This window comes from Sturnus vulgaris, chromosome 16 (assembly GCF_052056855.1).
Source record: "Sturnus vulgaris isolate bStuVul1 chromosome 16, bStuVul1.hap1, whole genome shotgun sequence".
NCBI lineage: Eukaryota > Metazoa > Chordata > Aves > Passeriformes > Sturnidae > Sturnus > Sturnus vulgaris.
This window is the reverse complement of record NC_142258.1, coordinates 3,416,982-3,439,054: the sequence shown is the minus strand read 5'-3', so window position 1 is coordinate 3,439,054 and position 22,073 is coordinate 3,416,982. Positions and strand designations below refer to the sequence as shown.

Below are 22,073 nucleotides of genomic sequence, written 5' to 3'. Positions count from 1 at the left end.
CCTGCAGGGAGCGAGGCTTCCTGAGGCAGCCGGGATCCTCCCCACAGCCGCCTTCCGTGAGTGGTTTCCATCCATTAATTTCTCTAATTGCTTTTGGAAATCACAGTGGCGTTTGTCTTTGGTGGCATCCCAGTGAGGTGCTGAGCCAGGCTGTGCCTCGAGGGTGGCTCGTGTGGGTCCCCCACGCTCACCACCCCAAAGCCAAACTTGTGCTCAGAAGGTCGGTGGATCCCATTTGCCTCGGGGAAATCATCTTTCCAGGTGGAAAAAAACATCAGAACCGCTGAGGTGGAGAAGGCTCAGGGCCACCCACATGCCATTGTCCCTTGCAGACCCCTGGCATGGCCCGGGGGTGACACAGAAGCAGGGTCCCAGCTGTGCACCCCGGGGGTGCCACTGCTCTCCCTCCCTCCCTCCCAGGTGGCCAAGATGGGCTCGGTGGGAGCCGAGCGCTTCAAGGAGCTGAGCCCGGCAGCGACGCCCGAGGGGAACGTGGTGATGAGCTTCAGCTTCGACAGCTGCCAGCTGGAGGAGGACGAGCTGCAGCGGGGCAGCCAGGCCAAGGGTGTCCTCACCTTCATGGAGCCAGGTGAGGGCAGGCACAGCCCAACCTGACCCGCAGCCAGGAGCCAGGTGCCCCGCTGGTTTCCCACCCACTTGCGAGCTTCCTGGGATGGGTTTAATAGCCACAAATAGTCTGGAATGCCACAATATTGCCCTTTTTTCATCCCTTTTTGCAGCCATGCGAGCCACCAGCACATCCCGTGACAGTGGGCTCTGCAGGCTGGCAAGGAATTGAGGATTGGTGCCCTGGTTCTCCTGCCAGGCTCACCCCCAGCCTGCAGCTTCATCTTTCTGCATGCAGGACTCAGGGACAGTCCCGGGTTTCACCCCAGCCTTGTTCCACATCCTGAGGCAGCCTTGTCCACCTCCACACCCACCTTGACCCTTCCTCCACCTTGCCTTGTGCTGCTCCCTGCACTGCCTGGCTCTCAGCACATTTAGCTGCAATTAAAACTCACCAGACCCCCAAAGCCCAGATGTTTTCCTGCCTCCTGGGTCTCCACTGAAATGTCTTTATTTAGAGAAGGAACTTCTCAGAGCTGGGGCTGTTTATTTGTACATCTACAGGGAGCTGAGCTGTTTCATTGCCTTAAGGCTGGGGTCTGACGTGGGACCCAGGAGTGCAGCAGTGGCACTGTCACATCTTTTTCTCTCTTTCTTCTTCTGGGGCAGTTTCTGAGGACCCTGAGCCCCAGGATCGATACCATGGGATTTATTTTGCCATGCTGCTGGCTGGGGTGGGATTTCTCCTGCCCTACAACAGCTTTATCACCGATGTGGATTATCTGCACCATAAATACCCAGGTATGTCTGGAGCAGCTCTAAACACCCCAAACCTGGAGAGAGCTCAATCCCACTTCCAAGGGAGCTAAACTCCTGTCCCCTCATCACCTTCCTCTCCTCAGGGACCTCCATCGTCTTTGACATGAGCCTCACCTACATCCTGGTGGCCTTGGTGGCCGTCATCCTCAACAACGCGCTGGTGGAGCTGCTGAGCTTGCACACCCGGATCTCCGTGGGTGAGTGGGGTCCCTGCACCCCCAGGCAGAGCTGTCCTCTTGCTGTGCCCCTGCCACCACCTCTGTCTCCCCCTCACAGGCTACCTCTTCGCCCTGGGGCCCCTGCTCTTTGTCAGCATCTGTGACGTGTGGCTGGAGCTGTTCAGCCGCAGACAAGCCTACGCCATCAACCTGGTGGCTGTCGGGGTGGTGGCCTTTGGCTGCACAGGTATGTGGCAGAGCTGGGCTGGGACATGGCAGGTAGGGGTGGGAAACAGCCCCATTTCTGAGCCATGGTATCCTGGGACAACTTCCTCTGATCCCTATAACGCTCAGGTCCCTGCCCTGTCCCCTCCACCTCTGTCCAGGCATTGTGGGACTGGCCAGGGGTACCAGCACCAAACCACGTATTGGTCACTGACACAACTGGTCTGGGCTACCATGGTGGCATCCCAAACCCCCACACCTGGTGGCCAGTCTGGGTGGGAACAGACGTAGTGGAACATCCAGGGAGGGAAAAAAGGGTGCTCGTGCTTTTGGAGCAAGGAGGCTGCTGGAAGGAGCAGCTCCCAGTTGGCACAGCACATGGGTTCTCTCTGGGGTTTCTTCCTCCTTCCCGGAGTTTTGGCTGCAGCAATAATCCCTCCTTCTCCCCTCTGTGCATCTCTCCTGAAGTGCAGCAATCCAGCTTCTATGGCTACACGGGGCTGCTGCCCAAGCGCTACACGCAGGGAGTGATGACGGGCGAGAGTAAGTACCCACATCCCACCACAGGGACCTGCACCTTCTCCTGGGGACCCAGTGAGTCACACCTGGGTCCCCACTGGCCCCAGCATAGCCCAGCAGATCAGGGACACCCCAGGGTGCTCCCCAGCAAACCAGGGAGTTCACTGGTTTCTAAGGCATGAAAAGCTGGGGGTGGGGATATCTGCCGGGAGTTTTATCACCCCAAAATCACTGCTGGTGGCTCCTCTATACCGGGAAGCATCACATCCACGTGGTGGAGGGCGATGAGGATCCCTGAGCTGGGGTTCAGTGGGGCCCAGCACCCACAGCTCCCCCACATCCCCAGGCACCGCCGGGGTCATCATCTCGCTCAGCCGCATCTTCACCAAGCTGCTGCTGTCCGACGAGAAGGAGAACACCGTCATCTTCTTCTTCATCTCCATCGGCATGGAGCTGACCTGCTTCATCCTCCACCTCCTGGTGAAGCGCACGCGCTTCGTGCGTTACTACACCGACTGCTCCCGCAAGGGCCACCCCGAGAGCCGCGGGGCCACCGACCCCGGCACCGGCTACCGCGTCCACCACGATGTCACCTCCGAGGACGTGCGATTTGTAAGCCAAGGGTGGGTTTCCCTGCCGGCCCCTGGGGTTCTTTGTCACTGCACCTCAGCACTGCTGTCCCCTCTTCCCCTCATCCAGGAGAACCGGGAGCAGGGGCAGCCGAGCTCCCCCCGGGGCAGCCCCGGCCCCGAAGCTGAGCTGGCTGGGAGTGGCACCTACATGCGCTTCGATGTCCCTCGGCCCAAGATCAAGAGGAGCTGGCCCAGCTTCCGAGGTGAGCAGTGGGCTCGGGGGAAAGTCCGTGGGGTGGGATGAATGATGGGTGAGCTAGAGTTATGGGGGAGGATCATCCCCCAGGCTGGAGAGGGACTTTTGAAAAGGCCATGGAATAGCAGGACAAAGGGAAATGGCTTCAAACTGACAAGAGGACAGGATTAGATGGAATATTTTCAAGAAATTCTTCCCTGTGAAGGTGGTAGGCCCTGGCACAGGCTGCCCTGAGAAACTGTGGCTTCCCCATTCCTGAAAGTGTGCAAGGCCAGGTTGGACAGGGCTTGCAGCAACCTGGGATAGGATAGTGGAAGGTGTCTCTGCCCATGGCAGGGAGTTGGAACTGCATGATATTTAACACTCCCTTCCATCCCAAACCATGATTCTATGATCCCTTTCCCAATGATGTGCCCAAAACCATGGGGCAAACTCATCCTTGGAAGGCACCTCTGGGAGGTCAGACAGAGCTCTCAGGCTCTGCAAAGGGGGCCGGGCTGCAGTTTTGGCTGAGCTGTGCTGCCTGTCCCTGGCAGACATGCTGCTCTACCGCTACGTCGTGTCCCGCCTCATCTGGGCCTACATGCTCTCCATCGCCATGACCTACTTCATCACACTGTGCCTCTTTCCCGGGCTGGAGTCAGAGATCCACAACTGCACGCTGGGGGAATGGCTCCCCATCCTCATCATGGCCATCTTCAACCTCTCTGACTTCGTTGGCAAGGTAGGAGAGGCCAGAGCCAGCACAGTGGGGCTCTGCCTGGTTTGGTGTCCTTTTCTAAGCAACGTGGCTCCACCAAGGCTCATCTCCACTCATGGGGGTATAACCAGTGTGAGGCTGGCACTCACCAGCCAAGGTTGGGTTCCCACAGCAGTCAGTCTTTCCACCATCTCGTCTCCTTGTTGTCCCATTTTGGGCACTGCAGGGCCCTCCCTGGCCTCCTCACCCCCCCAGCAGAGTCTCTGCCCCTCGCTGCAGATCCTGGCTGCCCTGCCCTACGACTGGAGAGGGACCCACCTCCTCGTCTACTCCTGCCTCCGTGTGGTCTTCATCCCCCTCTTCATCATGTGTGTCTACCCCAATGGGCAGCCCACCTTCGGCCACCCCGCCTGGCCCTGCATCTTCTCCCTCCTCATGGGCATCACCAACGGCTACTTCGGCAGCGTCCCCATGATCCTGGCCGCAGGCAAAGTGAGCCCGGAGCAGCGGGAGCTGGCAGGTAGGACCGAGCCCTCCTGGGAATCCCACGTGGTGTCCCAGAGCCCCCTGACAGCCCTTGTCCCTCCCCACAGGGAACACCATGACCGTGTCCTACATGACGGGCTTGACGCTGGGCTCGGCCGTGGCCTATTTTGCCTACAGCCTCACCAGTACCTCCCACAGCTCCTGTTTCTACACTGAGACCTCCAATGGCTCCTTCACCTTGGGGTACTGAGCCCTGGGGTGGGGCAATGGGGACAGGATGGAACCTGCTTCCCACCATGGTCCCCAGTGCCCCACATCCCTCCTCAAAGAGGGAGTTGGGAGCCAGAAAGCCACCCCAGCATGGACAAGGACTGGCACCCTGTTGGCACAGGGCTGTGGCATTCCAAAACGGCCTGTGCTGCCCAGCCAGGCACTGTGCAGGGCCACTGCTTGGGGTGACATTCCTCCCACCCCAGGGGACAGTTCTTGTTGCTTTTGGGGGTCTCCCCATCAGCAATGTGCAGCTCTCCAGTGAAGGCTGGGGATCTTCTGTTTGCACCAAGCCATTGACAGGAGGAAGAAAATACTGCCAAATCCCAAAGGGAATAGGACCAGCACTGGGGAGGAGGATAATGGAGGGCTGGTAATGAAGAAGAAGGGCAAGAGAGGAAGGAAATGCTCCTTCAGTCCTGCAGGCTCTGGGAAGGTGGGTCTCGACTTCCATTGATGGTGCTGCAGGTTTTCACCAGGAATGGCTTGAAATGACAGTCCCTCCCTAAATATGCGAATCACTTCTGATGGTTGGGGAAAGAAGATTTTTTTTTTTAAATTGTGTCTTGTTTTACCCTAACTATAACAGAGGCAGGGTCTTGCCTCCCCCCACCCCACACTGTGAATCTGCCCCACTGCAAGGGGTAGAGGGGGGGTCCCAAGGCTACAGCACTGCCAGTGCCAACTGCAGGCCACTGCTGAGCTTCAAGATTTATTGCACAGGACGTAAGTGAAGCTGATTCAATAATTAAACGTCTTTGCAACGATGGCTGATCCTTAGCTGTGCCACTGGCACTGGTGGCACTTGACTGCTGGTGATGGGCTGGGCTGGCAAACACACACAGGGTGGTGCCTGCTGCCTGTCATGTTGGGTCTTGGGGTGCCCCTTGTGCTGCTCCCCATCTACAGGGCCCCCTTTGTCACCTGAGGTGGTTGAACAGGTTACTGGGTTACACCAAACCCGAGCCAGCCTGCAAACTGCAGCACATGGGAGAGGGAACAGGCCAAGAGGAGCAGAAACCATCAGGAGAAGGTGCCAACACCACATTTTGGGACCAGCTGCACCTCGCTGTGCCAGTTGGCGGGTGCCACCTCCCAGGGAATCAAGCCCAAGGAGCCACTGAGTGCCAGGCCTGGCCCTGACCTGGCCCCCACAGCACAGGAGAGTCTGGCTGTGCCAAGCTCCCGCCTGTGTGAAGTGCAGCTCACACCAAAAAGAGCAAATCCAGCATCTCATCCTCAGCACAAGGTGCCCTGAGCATGGTGGCAGGGGGAGGACTCACACCTCCAGCCCACAGGCCCTGTCCAGCAGACACCTCTACTCCAGTGTCCAGTCCTGCCCATCGGTGCCACCACATCACACAGACGGGTTCTCCCCAAAAAGCCACCTGGGTTGTGTCTTTCTCCAGAGCAGGGGCTGAGCCAAAAAGCCATCATTGCCACCAAGGAGAGAAAAACCCTGCGGTCAGGACAAGTGAGACAAAGAAAGATGCTTCGTTGGGTTGCTTTTTTTCAATTAGTTTTTTTTTTTTTTTTTATGAAAAAAGATCACACGGAGTTCTCCAACAAACAGAATGCCAAAAAAATTGTTTTAAACAAAACATAAACAAAACAAAACAAAAAGACAAAAACCTGGCTCTCCTTTCCTCTCGATTGTCTGAAATATCCTTGTGTTCCATAGAAGGCAGTGGGTTTTAAGTGCTTTCTATTTAACATTAGCATAAAATCTCTCTCGCGCGCTCTCTCTCTCGCTCTTTAAAATATGCTCACACAATTTGCTTCTAGAAGTACAGTACACTTTGAGCGTGGGGGGTGTGCCTGTTCCCAGATCATTTACAATCACAATCCAACAGGAAATAAAAAATAATATTCTAAACGTCAGACTGTGTTCATTTCTGCCGTTGTGGGTTTTTTTCTTTTTTTGTTTTTTATAATTTCATAATTTTTTTCACAGTTTTAAAAAGTTTATATTTATATATATATATTTATATTTATATTTATAATTAAAAAGTTGAATCCATTTAAAGACTTATAATACAGGAGGGCTAAAGAGTCTTTTGGTACATTAAAACTGTACAGGCTAGAACCGTCACTGTCCGCCGTGCCGAGGCGCCGGTGGCCCGGGGTGGAGATGGTACGAGCTCAGCACCATGTGGTTTGTTTAAAGGACATGGGGTAACTCTGTGGGGCTGTCCCTCACCCCTGAGCCCCAGCCTCCAGTCTCTGGTAGGCAGCCAGGGTGGAGAATTTCCAATCTGTCCTTGGCTTAAGCTGGGCCGAGCCGGGCCCCGCTCCGCGTCCCGGCGATCCGTAGTGCGAGTCGGGAGTTGCAAAGATCAGTGCGTCTCTTGGAGTTTTGTTTTAAGTGCAAGGATGGTGCATTGTTCTCAGGTTCTCCTCTGGTGTTCCCTCTCGCCAGGTGTGACCCCGGAGCAGCACTGGTGGTGCTGCAGGTCTGGTGTGTGCCCAAGGGGAGCTCAGCTCCCCCGTGGATGGAGGAAGCTGAACGGTGCAGTCCCTGAGCCCAAGGTGGCAGTGGGGCTTTGGCTGTGGGAACGCCACAGGCAGGCACAGCCGGGTTCACACTGTCCCCGTTCCCTCCAAATGATGGGCAAGGCTTCCCAGCAGCTCCACGTCTCAGCACAGGCAAGGCATGGTGGGAAAAGCTGGGTGAGGGATCCAGTGGCCTCTGATTTTCTCTCCTCCAAGCACCAAGCAGCAGCTTTTCCCTGTCGTTTCCTGCCCCTTCACTGCACGCTCCAAGACGAGGTCTGTTTGCCACGTGTCACCCCCCCCTTGCCACCTGCTTGCTCCCTCCAGCACCTTCGCAGGGCAGAAGGGGTGCAGAGCTGCAGAGGGTTCAGACTGTTTGTTCAAGGCAGTGGGAAGGTGGTGTCTCAGACTGGATGTTGGTTTCTCTTCCACCTGGCTCCTCCCAGCCCAGAGGATTCTCTTCTACCATCTCTGTGCTGGGGCCAGCCCTGCCCTGTCGTGCTCCACACGCTGCCAGAGGGGCCTCCAGGGAAAGGGAACAGCAAAAAGGCGCTGAGAGGATCGAGACGAGGCGCTGAGAGAGACTCATCTCCTTTCTCTTTCACCCTGTCCTTCCTATAAAGGGTCATGCGAAACTAAGCAGGAAAGAAAATCTAAAGGACGGAGAGGAGCGCACACAGAAGGCAAGAGGCTCCTTCCATGTGCGGGTGGCTTCCGAGTTACTGATGGGGAAAAATGACACAAAAGGGATCCCTCCTGCCGGGGGGTCCCGCTGGTGAAATGATCACAAGACCCATGTGCTTTCCTGGACCAAAAGGAGGAAGGGAGAAGTTGGTCAAGTGTCACCTTACTTAAAGCCACTTCCAGAAGAGCCTCGGGGTTCAAGCACCACCACCACCCCCCCCAACGGCATCTTCCTCAAGTCCTGTAACTGCTTCCCCAACCCCTCTCTTCAGCCTTCTCCTTCCTCCTCGTGTCTCTCGCGCTCTCCTGTCTGTAGTGTGACACAGAAATGAGCATTGAAAGAAACAATCATGTCGTCTGAACAGGCACGTCCTCAGGTTTGTCCCATCCCTTCCCAGGGGGTGGCATGTGTCCCCTGGGCAGTCAGCAGATGACAGGGACCCCGTCAGTGTTGAAGATCATGCCCGTGGTGGGCTCGTAGGTCCCTGCAAGGTAGTAGAGGTCCTCACTGTCTTGGTATTTCTTTGTCTTTAGCATCTGCTCATATTGATCCAGACCAACAACAAGACACTTGTGTGAGATGGTCTGGACATCATTTTCATCCACGTGAGAGGACTGGTAGAGGGCTCTCTGCACAACAGGAACAGAAGGAAGGAGGTGGGGAAAAAAGGAGCCATTAGATCACATAGCATTTACAGCGTCATCTTCAGTAAGTAGGAAAAACACTCATCATAAAAGTGATAGGACTCTGCTCACACTCAACACTCATCCCACTCATCCCAACAGCCAGCCCAAGGGAAGGACACTGGGAATCTGCACAGACCCATGGACAGCCTGGACAATCCCTCCAGCCCACTGAACCTGAGGCCTGGCTTTCACTTGGCTTCCACTGATGGGAATGCTGCAGCTGCCAAACACAGGTACAGGGAAATACGGAGGCCAGGAGTTTGTCGTCCTCACTTCAAGGATGCAAATGCAAAGACGGGTGCTGGATCCCAGCTCCCTGCTCCTCCCCACACCCAGCACCTGCAGCTACTCCCACCCTCCCAGAAATATCCATCCCAAGTCCTGGGCACTGCAGACTTGGCAGCTGAAGCAAAAAGCAAGAGCCAGAGAAGTTTGAGGGGCATTTCCCAGTAGCATTTATTTGTTACAGGGTACCATGCATTCTCTCCCAGCCTTCCCCCAGTCCTACCAACCTCCATAAAGTCCTTCCTCTGGTTGGATGCCTGCAAAGCTGTGGCCAGACTCCTGCCAGATTTCTGATCCCAGCGCTGTGCCCAAGAAGAAAAGAGGAAATAGAAGCGAAAACCTGGTGAATTTGTTGTTTTTCCATGTCATCAACTACCGCCCACCACACGTGCTTTTGGAACTTCAACCCTTGCCCACTGCCACTAGGAATAATCCTGCTGTAAACCAGCTGCACACGTGCAAAATTCAGTGTTTCTGAGCACCAGACCCATCCTCTTTAAAGACTTGATCTGGCTCTTGACACTCTTTTTGGACCAACACAGAAGTCTTTATTTCCTAATACAAAGAAACCCACCCCTCCCTTCTACAAGGAGCCAACACTGGGCTTGCCTACACCACAGGCAGCCCCCACAAGATGAAAGAATGGGGCCACCTCCTTCAGGGTACCAGTAACAAACTGGGCCTTGGAAACAAAAGGGAGCAAGGAGCTTTGCAACCCTCTCAGCAAAGGAGACCAGCCTACCTTGCCTTCATTGAGTTTCTTCCCAGGGTTGGTTTCTTCTGGGTGATAAAACCATTTGACTCGGACCACCATGTTGTTCCCCCAGGATTCCCACATGCTCTGGATCCTGCCAATGTAGGGCAGGTTGGGGCGGCCAGCAGAGAGGAAAACGGCGCAGTCTCCGATGCGGATGATCTCCTTGCCCCGCACGATGGCCTTGTAGAACAGCTTCCTGGCCTTCCCTTTCATTCCCCGTCTCTGCCAAGAGAGGATCATGCAAGTGGTGAGTCAGGGATCACCTCTATTTTCCATACACGCCCTGTCCTGCAGGCATCCCTTTGCTGCTGGCACAGTATTCCCACAGGAATTGGGGCACAGAGATACACCATGCAGAACGGCTTCCCCAACACACTGAAAGCCAACCCCCATCTCCCTGCAAACTGTACACTTGGCACAGCACACCAGCAGCTCCACCACTGCAGGAAAAGGGAAGGGGCACCAGAAGGCAAACCCCAGCGCTGAGTGCCGAGCACTGTGGAGCATTTACCTGTGTGGGCTTCCCAAACCACTTCCAGAGCTGCCGTGCCGGCAGGAAAGCAGCGATCTTGGGCCTGTTCTCCACGGAGGGCAGGCGCTGGCGCTTGGCCAGCTCCTTGGTGGTGGGCAGGTGGATGCCCTCGCGCTTCTTGGGCCGGCTCTTGTTGCTGCTCTGCGGCGGTGCCGGCTGCTGCGCCGCCTGCTGCGCCGGCTGCTGCGCCGCCTGCTTCTGGCTCTGCGGGTGGGAGGATGCCCGGGATTTCCCTGCCTGCTTGGTTTGCTTGGGTGGGAGGGTTTGCTGCACCGAGGAACTCGGCTGGGCCTCGGCTACTTCGTCGTCAGAGCTACAGGAGGAGTCTTCGTCCGTAGTGGAGGAGGAAGAAGAGCTGGAGCTTGATGAGGAAGAGGTTGATGAGGTGGAGGAAGAGGAGGAAGATGAAGATGAAGAGGAGCTACTGCTAGAAGAGGAAGAAGAGGAGGAGTTGGAGGAAGAGAGAGGGGTGGACGCTCTTGAGCTGGCTGAGCTGCTGTCCTGGGCTTCCCCTTGGTTCTTCTCAGCCTCCTCTTCTCCCTCTGACTCTGAGCTGCTGTCACTGCTGTTGCTCTCAGACTCCTCCACAGCTTCAGGAGCTGCTGCCTTTTCTTCCTGGTCCTTCGAAGCAGCAAGACTCTCTGTTGAGGCATCAAACTTTCCTCCAAAGCTGGCAGGGGAAGGGTCTCCCTCAGCCACCTTGGCTCGGGAAGATTTCTGCTTGCCCTCTACAGTCACAGCAGCAGAATAGCCCAGCCCTAAGATACCCTTCCCATCTCTGCGACTGGCCAGGTTTGAGTCCTCCAGCATCCTCATCGCCTCCTTCATCTTTTTTGTCTTTGGAGACATCACACCCTCATGGTCCAGCTTGATCAAGATTTCATTGTCATGCTTCCTCTGAGCCTTGACCATGGTGCCAAACTCCTGTGTCTCTTCTGTGGGCCGCCCTTTCTTGGCCTTGGCTTTGGACACTGAAGCATCGCTGGAGCCAAAGGCCGCCAGCGTTCCCGGGAGATCGCTGTAGGGCTCTGTGCTGAGGATGCTGCCAAACACAGCAGGCTGGTAAGAGGGTTGTGGGGGGCTGTGCAGCTTCGTGGAGATCTTCATTTTGCTGGCTTTTGACCGCTTTTCCTCTGTGGGAGCAGGAGAGCCTCCAGTTGGCAGCGGTTGTGATTTTCGTGACCCCTTCATGCTTGGCTTGCTCAGGCAGGCCGGCTTCTCTGGGACTGAGGAGGTAACAGGTGAAGACTCCACCTGGTCCTTCTCTTCAGGCAAGGCAGCCTCTTCTGCAGAAGGGAGGGAACACAAAGGCACAATGTTATCCCTCCAGATGGGCTTTATTAGCTCAGACACAGCCAGACACCAGTGGTGACTGGTCTCTGGCCAAGCATGGCTTGTTCCTGCTTGCTCAGGTACCCCCAAAGGAACACAGGGGGTGCCCTCACTGCTCACTGAGCAGCCTGGCCTGGTGCCAGTACTTGTGAGAAGTGATGGACAATGCCCAGGGGTGCTACTTCAACTTCAGGAGAGCCAAACTACAAATCTCCTGCACCTTTGGCCCTATTGACAGCCACAGAGATGCTCAGCTGAAAAAGGAACTCTGCTCCACATCCCTGACTGACAGAAGGAGGCTGTCACAGCACAGGCCAGCTTCCAAGCCAGCCTCCTGTAAACTGGAGCCACAGCAGAGTGAGATGCATGGGTGCTTTGCACTCAAGGAGTGCATCCATCCTCACCCAAATCCTGCTCCAAGCAATAGCCCTAACCTGGGGAGAACAGTGGGGAAGGGAACTGTGCAAGAACTCCCTCAGCTCCAGAAGTGTGGCAACTTACCAGCTTTGGCCTTGACACTGGGCTTTCTCCCTCGCCCTTTGCCCTTTGACACAGGCTCCTCTGCCCCCAGTGTAGCTCCCTCTTTTCCTTCTCCAGTGTCTTTGCTGGATTTACGGCTACGGCGCTTGGTGCTGGGCACCAAAAGCGCAGGGGAAGGCTCAGCACCTGGACAGGTCAGAGAGATGTTCAAATGCAGTCAAAAAACACATAAAACAGAGATGGGATATAGTGAAAGTATCCCAAGCAAATGTGCATTAGGTACTGGGCCTTTTTCCTTATGGGTGATATCCCATCCTAGCTCTGTGTTCTATAATCAATGATGCAATCTTTGTGACTGAAAGTCTGTGAACTTGTCCCAGAACTTGAGGAAAGTGGCCTGAAACTCCATATATGTCAGAGTGGGAAGTGTCTTGCAAAAAACTGAATGGCAAGACTCACACTGGATCTTGTAGTCAGGTGGGAGAAGCCGGATGTGAGACAGTGGGATGCGTCCCGTGTCCCCGTCATCGAACTCTACTGTGATGAGATCACCATCTTCCTCCAGATCCAGGGTTCCTGTGAGATGGGGGAGCAGAAGATGGGATTAGGAACAAACATCAGAGTACAGACCCCAGAGTAAAGGAAGTGGAGACATGGGGAAAGACAGGGGTGCTGCACCAGCTGCAAAGCCTCCCACTTCACCTTTCCTAGGCTGTGCAGGGAGGGCACAGAAGGTTCACCCTGCAACGGAAAGTCCCTGATAATACTAAACCAGCCCACTCGGTGTGAAATCCCCCATCAGCAGCACTGCTCCAGAACATAATATTCCAATTTGACTTCTCATCTCTCTCCACTATTTCCATCTATTCTTGCAGATATTCACTTCTGTCCTTTCACTGAAATATAATTTTTATCTGCATTTTTTAACTACTCTCAGCCATCATAAACTGCTGCTTTTCACTTTCTCCAAGAGAAATAAACTGTGTTCTAACCTTCTCTTCTTGCATCAGCACTACTGGTTTATACATCAAAAGTAATTATTCCCTTTTACACAGGTGGTATGACCAAGAGCCCAAAAAACAAGACCAGCCACGGCAGAACTGTCCAGAGCCATTCACCAACTTTTTAATGGGACCAGACTGGAGAGTTTTGTGTCAGAGCAAAGCTGTGAGTGTCCAGGTGATTTAGAAATCTCCACAGCCTCAGAAATAATCAATGCCTGGAATAAATTCTCATTTTCTGAAATATATTAAATGTCCTTGATATATTTAAACTCCTAAATTGCTCAAACCTTTTCCTAAACCTGCAGGATGGTACTAAATCTGCATCATTAATGAGAGGGGCATGACCTGGAGGAGAGAACAGGCTTTGACCTCCAGGACACTCACAGCAGAGCTCAGGGCTTCCCCAGACGAGCCTGATACCCCTGAGGACACACAGGGCTGAGATACCCCTGGTTCAGAGCACAGAGCAGCCAGGGTGGCCTTACCTCGGACAACTGTCCCTGGGTAGAGGCAGCGGTACTGCTGGCTCCAGTAGGCTGCAATCCTCGTGCCCTCGGGCAGGAACCGCACTGAAGGGGGCTTCACATCGATGATCTGCTCAGGGCAAGAGGAAGGCAATTACTGACCACCCTGGCACCAGCACAGACCATCCCACCACACCTGGAACGGAGCAAAGCAGCTCTGGAGAAGGCAAGGGACAGTTTCCCTGCTGGGGAATGGCCTCCTGTGTGCTCACAGGGCCACCTGTGAAGAACCACCCCTGGTGGAGTGCAGGACTAGTGCCTGCTGCCAGTGGGGCAGCTTGGCAATGGGGCAGCGAGCTCAGCAAGGGGAGTTCTGCCCACACTGACCATGGGGGCAGGACCAGGGCATCCCTGCAGCTGGAGCAGGAGAGAGCTCCCAGCTATCCTACCCCACCCCAGAACAGGGCGTGGGCACCGAGGACAGGCAGCCTTTGGCCCCACATACCGCTTCCTGCAGCAGCTGCTCCAGGCAGTAAATGTGGGGACGGTTTCCCCTCTCACCCTCCACCACCACCCGGTATCTGAAACACAAAGGCTCGGTCAGACACAGCACATGGGAGACACCACTCCCACCAGGTAACGCCTCCCTCCGAGGATGTGAGAGCACTTAATGAGAGATAATTGGATTTCCCTCAGTGCTGATAAACCAGAGTGAACTCTCCTTCCCTCCCTGCCTGTCAGTCTCTGGGCAGCCAGCTCTACACAACCCCCAAACCAATCCGTGCAGTAGTTCTGTCCCCATTTCCTGGCAGATCCTAGGTGGATATGGCAGCCCCTCAACTCACATGTCTGGTGAATGCACTGTCTTGACATGCCCAGCATAGAGCAGCTTGTCATCCATGGGGATGAGGACACGCAGGCCATCCTTGAGCTCATCCTTGTCAATGATGCAGGAGCGGGGAGCTGGGAGGGGTTGGAGCAAGATGAGGATTACAGAGCATCACATATGGGAAAGAGACAGTGAGAGGAAAAGGAAACTTCAGATTGCCAGCATCACTGCCCCCTCTCTTGATAATAATAACAAACCAGTAAATGAAAATAGGGCAACTCAAGAGACTGGGCTTCAACTAGATGTCACAGTGAGCTGTGCTGATCAGGCTTAGTTTTTATTGAATTGACTGAAAAAGTGGTATCTGCACCCCAAAGACTCATGGCTTTAGATGAAGAATGTGTGAAACAAGCACAGTTGTCCTCTGAGCAGCCCTGGGAAACCTGCCCAGCTCCTCTACCTGTAAAATCCTGCCCTTACCTGGTGTGGGTGGCCTCTCAACCAGCATGCTCAGTGGGATGTTCTCATCCTCTGAGAAGCTGCTGTCTTGGTTGGGTTCAAAATCCTCCTCTGCTGCCATGCTCTCCATGAGCTTGCTGACAGCTCCTCCTTTCCCTCGGTTCTGCAAGAGAACAAGCAGCACATCAGTTGGATCACCACAGGAAACATCTGATCCCATCTCACCTTCCTCCAGCAAAAAAATAACCTGAGAATACTGGGACAATCCTGTCTCCATCCTCAGGAATGTCCATCTCACAAACAGTTAAGTGAGTGCACCCAAACTTTTTGCTGCTTTTATCCCCAAGCATCACGAGCAGTTGACCAAAAGCTACTCCCCACATCCTCACTCTTGGAGGTTGGGAGATATGCTGTGGAGCTGTAGTTTTGCTCTGCATTCACCACAGTGCTCCTGAGCCTCTGCCTTCACTCAGCAGGCATCAGGCACTGTTACTATGTGTTCTCCAGTCTCCATGATCTGTTCCTTACTGTTATACACAGACCATAAGCATCACACAGAAAAATCATGTGAGAAGACAGCAGTGTGTGTTATGAGAGATGACAGGCTACAGCAGAGGAGCAGGAACAAGCTGTGACCCAGTGCTGAGCAAGGCTACTCTGTCACCATCTCCTTGGTCCTTGCTGTCCATGTAAGGACAGCTCCCTCCACCCTGTGGCAGCCTTAGAGAAAATCCTGCCTGCTCACTAATTTGGGGGATGGAGGCAAATGAACACCAGATGGTAGCAGCAGGTACTATTTGAGAGTCTCCTTTGGATTTTAGGCTTCTCAAACCAGCTCTTTGCTTACAACATACCCAGCAAAACCTGAACCTCTGTTTTCCCTCCCTCACATTTCAACAGCCCAGGATACAGCAGGGCTCTGCCAGCCACACGCCAGTCCAGCCACACTAGAACCAGCTCCTCACCTCTTTCTTCACCTCCTTGGCTTTCACCTTAGCTTTGCTCTTCTTGGTGGAGCTCAGGGCACTTGCCAGGCTGACTCGAACATCAGAGGGGGAGCTGGGGATGCCAGGAGGAGACATAGATGAGGAGGAGGAGCAGCAGGGTGTTTCTTTACCCTTCTTCCGCTGCTAAAAATCAAAACAAAACACTTCCATCAGTAAAGAGAAGATTGGTAAAGATCTGGGTCCAAGGAAAGGGAAAAGGTGGAGCAAGGCAGGCTGTGTACAGGTAGGATTGTGTTCAGCCAGCAGTTAGTTCACTGCCAACATCACATCCTACATCTCCTAGCTCTGCTTTTCATTTGCCTGGCGAGCAACTCCTGCCCATCAAATCTTCCTCCAAAGAGCTCCAAGAAGATCCCAGTTGGCCTCATGTCACAACTAACTTGTCTAACTCTCCCCATCAATGTTCTTCCATAACACTACCATTACTGAACTGGAGCCAGAGGGAGCTGAGCATTCAGCTCAGATGAAAAGCCAGTAACCCAGAGACTACTGGCACCCCCAGCCAGAGACAGACCTCAGAAGGCACCATATAAAAGGTCAATAGCCTTAAAGGCCATTCTGGGGGCCATGGGTCAGCAAGAGGACAAGCTCATGCAGAAAGTGGGAGAGAGATTTCACAGGAGCTGTTTTAATGCAGGATCATCAACTTTGGCCACCCAAACAGAATGGATTGGGAGGGTGACAGAATAAGCAGCTCCATTCACACATAACAGGCTTTTATTCCCTGCAAGTCAGATCCAAGTCTGACAGAGCCTCCAGGTGTATATGGGACTGACAAGGGGCAGCCAAAGAAATGCTGAGACAGGACTCAACTCTCTGCTTTAGCAGAGTTAACTGCCCTCCCCTCATCCTCAGCTCCCCAATCTGGCCAGTACATTCCTCACCTTGCTTAGCTCCTTCCTCTCCTTCCCCTTGCTGCTCTCCTTTTTGGGGCTCATGGGGGCCCCTTTGCCACAGCGCCCAGGTTTGGAGACAGGGGTGGAGCTGGCGGGCGCCGTGGATGTCAGCATGGCCGAGGACGCGGTGGCGTCGTGGAGGAAGATGCGCTCGCTGCGGCGCCGGTTCCACAGGTCATCGTCGCTGGCCTCCAGCCCAAACTCGAAGCTCAGGTCCTTAGGGGATTTAAATTTCTTCAGCTTGCGGCCTTTCTCAGAGCCCAGCTTGGCCTTGTCAGCACTCCCAGATGCGGAGTCAATGCTGCTGGGGGCCTGGCTTGGTGGGAGGCTGCTGGACTCCAGCGGCCCCTTCTTCCCACGCAGCAGCCCTGAAGGAGATTTCTTCCTGATCTTGATCTCGCTCTCCGAGTCTGTGTACTCGAACTCTGTCCCTAGGTGCAAAAGATTTAACCATCAGTCAAAGCCCTGCCTGAGCCAAGAGGGGACACATCCTGCTGGAAACTTCTGGGCTCCATGGGAGATGCTGTGCCTGCTCAACAGAGCTCTTGCTTGTTCCCCTTTCCAATCCCCACATCCCTCAGACCTCCATTTCTGAGCCATAGAACACTGTGGAAATTCCCTGGAACTAAGCCTGCCCTGCTCCAAAGCAGAGCCCAACAATTCAGGCAGTGTGCTTCAGTGTGTTCCCTGCCTCCATTTTCTCCCTTCTCCCACAAGCAAAACCCTGCAGAGAAGAGAAAAGATACTTTAACATCATGCCTCTCCTCAAAAAGAAGCTGCTCAGCTGAAACCAAGCGTAAGCCTCACAAGCTGATCCCCCCCTTCCCTCCTGGTTGAGAGCCCTCTCCAGTTTCACCTTTGTTTCAGGAGAACAATGTCTTTTAACAAATGGAATAAACCCATATTTCAAGCTTATTTTTTCCCATTGGCCAACAGACACCACAGATCTTTTTATTGGCTCAAGTAGTCGCCTTTAAAGTCAAGAGAGGTAAATGATCTTTTGTCTGTGGCAAATGGAATTCCCCTCACACTGGCCTCTGCTCAGCACCATGAGCACAGCAGCACCCAGAGGCCTGAAATACTTCAGTAATGCCAAGCTGTCCCCCACCTTCACTCTGTTCCCCTGAACCTGATAAAGGAAAGCAAGATCATGTTTCCAGGGGCAGAAGAGAAACTGAGGCAGCACCTACACACCCAGCAACAGAGGCAGGATGCAGGCAAACAACATTCACACGGGAAAATGAAAATGTACATAGCACAAAGCAAGGAAAGCATCTTCTCTTGGTCCTTCTCTCAAATACACTCACTTTCCTGGGTAAATTCAGTCTGCAGAAAACTGCTCTCATCTTCTACCCAACCCTCTTCCCCTGAGACAGCCCCAGCATGAAAGAAAAAGAACCAGCATGTCAAAAACAAAGCTGGCAAGGCTCAAAATGAAAAACCCATTGGAAATTAAAACACTCCTTCTCCTCTCTCAGTACTGCATGAGGTAATTTCTAGATGCTTCCAGTTTCAAGGAGGGCAGGTTACAAGACAATAAATTCTTAGCAGAGGCTGTTGGAACAAGTTGGCAAAAGCCTAATATAGCATGGAAACAGTGCTAAAACAAGCCAGGCTCCCGAGAAGGACATCATTTTCCATTCTGAAGCATGCTATAAATTCCATTATCACTTAATAAATATTAATAGAGAATTTATAAATGGAACCCATATAGATCTGTCTGACCAGGAACAATGTCACCAATGGGCACTTGTGCAGCAGGGCATGGGGAGGGGAAGAAATGAAACTCTCAACACATTGAAACTGAGACAGAGGCAGGGCAGAAACCCAGATTCTGGCATTGCAAACACATGAGCAGAGGAAGGAATGCTTGTTTCGAGTCTCACTGGCTCGTTTCTATAAGGAAGCTGATGGGATGGGCTGATGGAAAGAGTTTTTCTTCTGTCTGGGTGTCTGTGCTTCCCTTGGGTATCAAAGATCAGCTGCATTTAGCACAAGCTTCCTTCCCTAAAATTTAACAGCACTTCACTGTCTTCTGCACTCTGTCCACGGGGATGCAGCATCCCACTGCTTGCCTTTGCAGCATGTCTTGCTGAGAATTTGCCAAGCGGGAAAAGAGGAAACTTTTACAAAGTCACAGCTGTCCCTAGGGAAGCCACAGCTGCAGCTGCTAACCTGCCATGTCCGTGACTGGTTTTCGTTTCCCTATCAGGTCACTTTCTCCACTTTCAGCATCAGGAGCAAGCAGCCAAAGCAAAGGAAGGGCAGTTCAGTGTCTGGGTACACAACCTGCTCTCTTGCAGCACAGCTGGGACCTCCCAAACCTTCCACCTTGCCCCATAGCACCACCCCCCACCACAGAACTCACCCATCAGGCTCTGCCGCTCCTCCTTCTTCTTTGCCTTCTGCTTGGCCTCCAGCTGGATGATGGAGAGCGGAGGGGGAACGATGGGGCTGGGCATGGCGCTGGCAGCAAACCTGGCCAGAAGGCCCAGGCCACTCTCATCCAGGGCAGGTGATGACAGCCTGTCTGTGCCATCCGTGCCATAATCCTCTGCTTCCTCCTCTTCCTCCTCATCATCATCCTCCTCCTCCTCTGAGCTGGAATCTGGCACGCAGAGAACAGGGAGCCCGTTACAAATCTCACGGAGCTGTGCACCAGCCACATTCCCAACCCGAGCCGCAACTCTCCTGCTGCTCTGTGCCCACCTAAGTGGCACTGAGCCACCCAGGACTGAGCCACAAGATGCTGGCCATGGGCACACACGTGTCCTTGCAGCCATAGAGCCGGTGTCACCCTGCCTGCCACCACCCTGCAAGGACACAGCAGTACAGGGTACGGCAAAGACCCACTCAGAGCAAGGGAGGGAAAAGCAGGGTGTTGGCAGATTTTAAAAGGATGCCAGGCACCCCTTCCCTACAGCTTTCAGGAGGAATTAAAAGCTTAATTCCTTTGAAAATCCCAACCTGGGAGCTGTGGGATTCCCCTCCCGCCCACCAACACTTCCTCCATAACAAAATCCATTAGTGTAATCAGAACCAGAGATCAGCATGGAAGGGGAATACCAGAGAGCAGCCTGTGCCACGGCAGGAGGCAAGGGGGACACAGGGAGGAGAAGGGGCAGGAAGCAAAAATGCAAAGAGGGGGGAGAAATAATAATTCGAAAGCAATGGATTTGGAATGCATAAGGGAGGAAAGTGTAGGTAGTGCTGGAGACAAGGAGCAGTGTTTGAACACTGCCTCAGAACTCTCTCTGTGCCTTTCATTTCCCTCTCTACAGCTCAGGATAGGGAAGCCCAGCTCAGCATAGGCAGGAAGAGCTGCCCACAGCCAAAATCTAATTCTGGCAGAGAAATCAGCCTCGCTGCCTGCCTCGACTGACACCTGCAGAGCAGTGGGCTGAGGGTTTCCTCTAGGGTGTGCACGCAGCAGGTATTTTGGGGGTAGATGCTCTGAGAGTGGCACCTCTCCCTCCCTACAGCGCTTCCCAAGAGTCTGTCAGCAGCTCAGAGGCAATTAATTTTAACAGCATCTCATCCAGTGAGTGCTAGTAAGCAAGCCACTTGACAAATGCACATATACCACACACACACACTTATACACACACATATATGAGCACCCAGATCTATAAAAATATATATATTTAACTGAGAAAAGCGGGTCTGGAAAAGATATTTCATTTCTCTTGAAATTGAGGGCTTAAGTAGGATCATTGAGGCTGCTGGAAAATTTCCACCACTAGCAGGAGCCCTGTTGTGAGCCCACTCCCCAGCTCCTACCAGCCACTATCCTTGTGTCTGAAATCCAGCCAAATGAGAAACCAGATCCCTTCAAAATGAGCTGGAATGAACATGAAAATCCTTTTCTTTTCACATATGCCCTCTGGGATAGATAAAAACGTCCTCAACACTTGGTTGCTCAGAAAAAAAAAATACAATAACACAAGTGTTATTTTTCCATGATATTAGAAAGAACAGGAATATAAGAAAACAATGTTCTCATCCTTGTATTTTATCAACTGAGATAACTGGCAGCTTTTTTTGGCTTTTTTTTTAACATGGATGGTTTATCTCTGTAGCATACATCTGATAGTCACAGAATACTAATTTTTAACTGCATAAAAATTCCTTCCCCATTTCAATTGCCCAGACTGGTACCTTATGATATAAAAATGCTACTAAACCTACAGTCCTGTAGTCAATACAAAAAATCCACAGCCCTGTTCACTCCTCGCCTAAAAACCACATGCAAAAAAATAAAAAAAATCCACAGCAAATTGGGATCAGATTCCTTCCCCTACCAGAAAATGGGGCACAACTGCTGTTTTTATACCACATTTTGCCAAAAAGAAAACAAATCCAGATGAACTTTATTCTGAGACATGAAAACCACCTGAAAAGCAGCAAAACCATGTCTGAGTTCAGTGACACCCTGTGGGGCAGTGAGACCTTCTCCATTCATCCCATCTAGCTCTGAAATTCAGCAATTTTCAGCAAAAACAGGGGGGAAAAAAATGAAAAAATCAACCTGTACAGTCCCTCATGCCAGACCTGAGAGCTGGCTGAGCAGAGTGGCTGAGTGAGCAGCTGGGGAGGAAAATGGGGAGGGAAAAAAGGGAGAAAGTTTGCAGGAAAATAATTCCATGAGCAATCCAGCCCCATTGGCTCAGCCAGATCGAGTGCCCAGCAGCACCAGCCCTTCAGAGGCATCCAGGTAAAACAGATTTAAAAGCCAGGATGGCAGTGGCTGCTCCTCAGGCTACAGAAAATAACACAATACAGCCAGGTGCCTGGTGTTTATTGCAACCTCCTGCTCATACACGGCGTCACACTACAGAAAGACAACTGAAGACAGTCCCTTGTCAGCATTTTTACCACAACACTTATATTTTTATCTGCAGGAGATACAATTTCCAGCCTGAAAATAACCCCATTTTAACACATTCACAGCACAGATCTATCCTCCTCCACCTCTCATGGCGAGGATGGATGTTGCTAACCCCACTCCACACGCACAACACAATCCCTGCTCCTCTTCTTTCTGATTTTCCAAGGGACAAAAAGTAACAAATGAAGCAGAAAGAAGACATTTGGGGCTCTGCTCCAAGCCCACATGCTTCTAAAGTAAGTCCCCAAACTTCTGGCCATGGTGGCAAGTAAGCTGCTGGTGCTCTCTGTCCATCTGTACAGCTCCCTGGAGAGACTGGTGCCTGTATTTAATGGGAAACAGGAGTTTTACTCCCACTGTACCCAAACTAGGTGTGGGTTTAAAATTAACTATGCACAGATGCCTTTACACAATTGAAGCCTCAATATTTTTTTGTCCTGAAAAGGTGATTTTTAGCTAGCAACGGGGAAAAAAATATTTTTAAAAAAATCTTTTTTTCCTTCAATCGTAATTCTGTTAATGCTGAGAGAGGGTAAGGGAAAAAATGCTCAAAATATCTTTTTAAAAATAAAATATCTTTTCTAATTGAAATAAAAATTTCATTTTTTTTAAAAAATCTTTTCTAACTGACATTTTTAAGAGCATGTATATGTGTGTATATACCCACACATGCAATCACACGTGTACATACAACTCCACAGCCA

At 52.6% G+C, this 22,073-nt stretch overlaps 2 protein-coding genes across 6 annotated transcripts in view; one reads left to right on the top strand and one right to left on the bottom strand.

Moving 5' to 3' along the window:
- Positions 1-420: 420 nt before the first annotated feature.
- SLC29A4 (solute carrier family 29 member 4) lies at positions 421-6,453 on the top strand. 2 transcript variants are annotated; one of them, XM_088174301.1, is made up of 10 exons: positions 421-589; positions 1,237-1,368; positions 1,470-1,583; positions 1,663-1,791; positions 2,238-2,312; positions 2,635-2,900; positions 2,988-3,123; positions 3,653-3,840; positions 4,096-4,336; positions 4,410-6,453. In XM_088174301.1, the coding sequence occupies exons 1-10, from the start codon at positions 430-432 to the stop codon at positions 4,550-4,552; spliced, it is 1,584 nt and encodes a 527-aa protein (XP_088030427.1). In that variant the 5' UTR covers positions 421-429; the 3' UTR covers positions 4,553-6,453. The 2 variants fall into 2 exon arrangements, with proteins under 2 accessions (XP_088030427.1, XP_088030426.1); XM_088174300.1 differs by having other exon boundaries at positions 2,635-3,123.
- Positions 6,075-22,073, bottom strand: part of TNRC18 (trinucleotide repeat containing 18) — a 54,843-nt gene continuing 38,844 nt past the window's right edge. For all 4 annotated transcript variants that reach the window (XM_014870601.2, XM_088174299.1, XM_014870610.2 and 1 more), the window contains 13 exons: positions 18,850-19,089; positions 16,470-16,912; positions 15,544-15,708; positions 14,600-14,741; positions 14,136-14,253; positions 13,796-13,871; positions 13,312-13,420; positions 12,282-12,398; positions 11,844-12,008; positions 9,990-11,296; positions 9,464-9,700; positions 8,949-9,023; positions 6,075-8,379 (listed from right to left, as the gene is read on the bottom strand). In XM_014870601.2, the coding sequence (XP_014726087.2) occupies positions 8,173-8,379; positions 8,949-9,023; positions 9,464-9,700; positions 9,990-11,296; positions 11,844-12,008; positions 12,282-12,398; positions 13,312-13,420; positions 13,796-13,871; positions 14,136-14,253; positions 14,600-14,741; positions 15,544-15,708; positions 16,470-16,912; positions 18,850-19,089 (3,401 nt within the window). In that variant the 3' untranslated portion in view covers positions 6,075-8,172. The remainder of the gene's footprint in view (positions 8,380-8,948; positions 9,024-9,463; positions 9,701-9,989; positions 11,297-11,843; positions 12,009-12,281; positions 12,399-13,311; positions 13,421-13,795; positions 13,872-14,135; positions 14,254-14,599; positions 14,742-15,543; positions 15,709-16,469; positions 16,913-18,849; positions 19,090-22,073) is intronic.

Bases quoted from the DNA above. Each gene is read 5' to 3' on its own strand.
- SLC29A4 (XM_088174300.1), top strand. From the start codon at position 430: ATGGGCTCGGTGGGAGCCGAGCGCTTCAAGGAGCTGAGCCCGGCAGCG. The intron at 1,792-2,237 runs GTATGTGGCAGA...TCTCTCCTGAAG, and splicing joins GGTGGCCTTTGGCTGCACAG to TGCAGCAATCCAGCTTCTAT. The intron at 3,841-4,095 runs GTAGGAGAGGCC...CCCTCGCTGCAG, and splicing joins TCTCTGACTTCGTTGGCAAG to ATCCTGGCTGCCCTGCCCTA.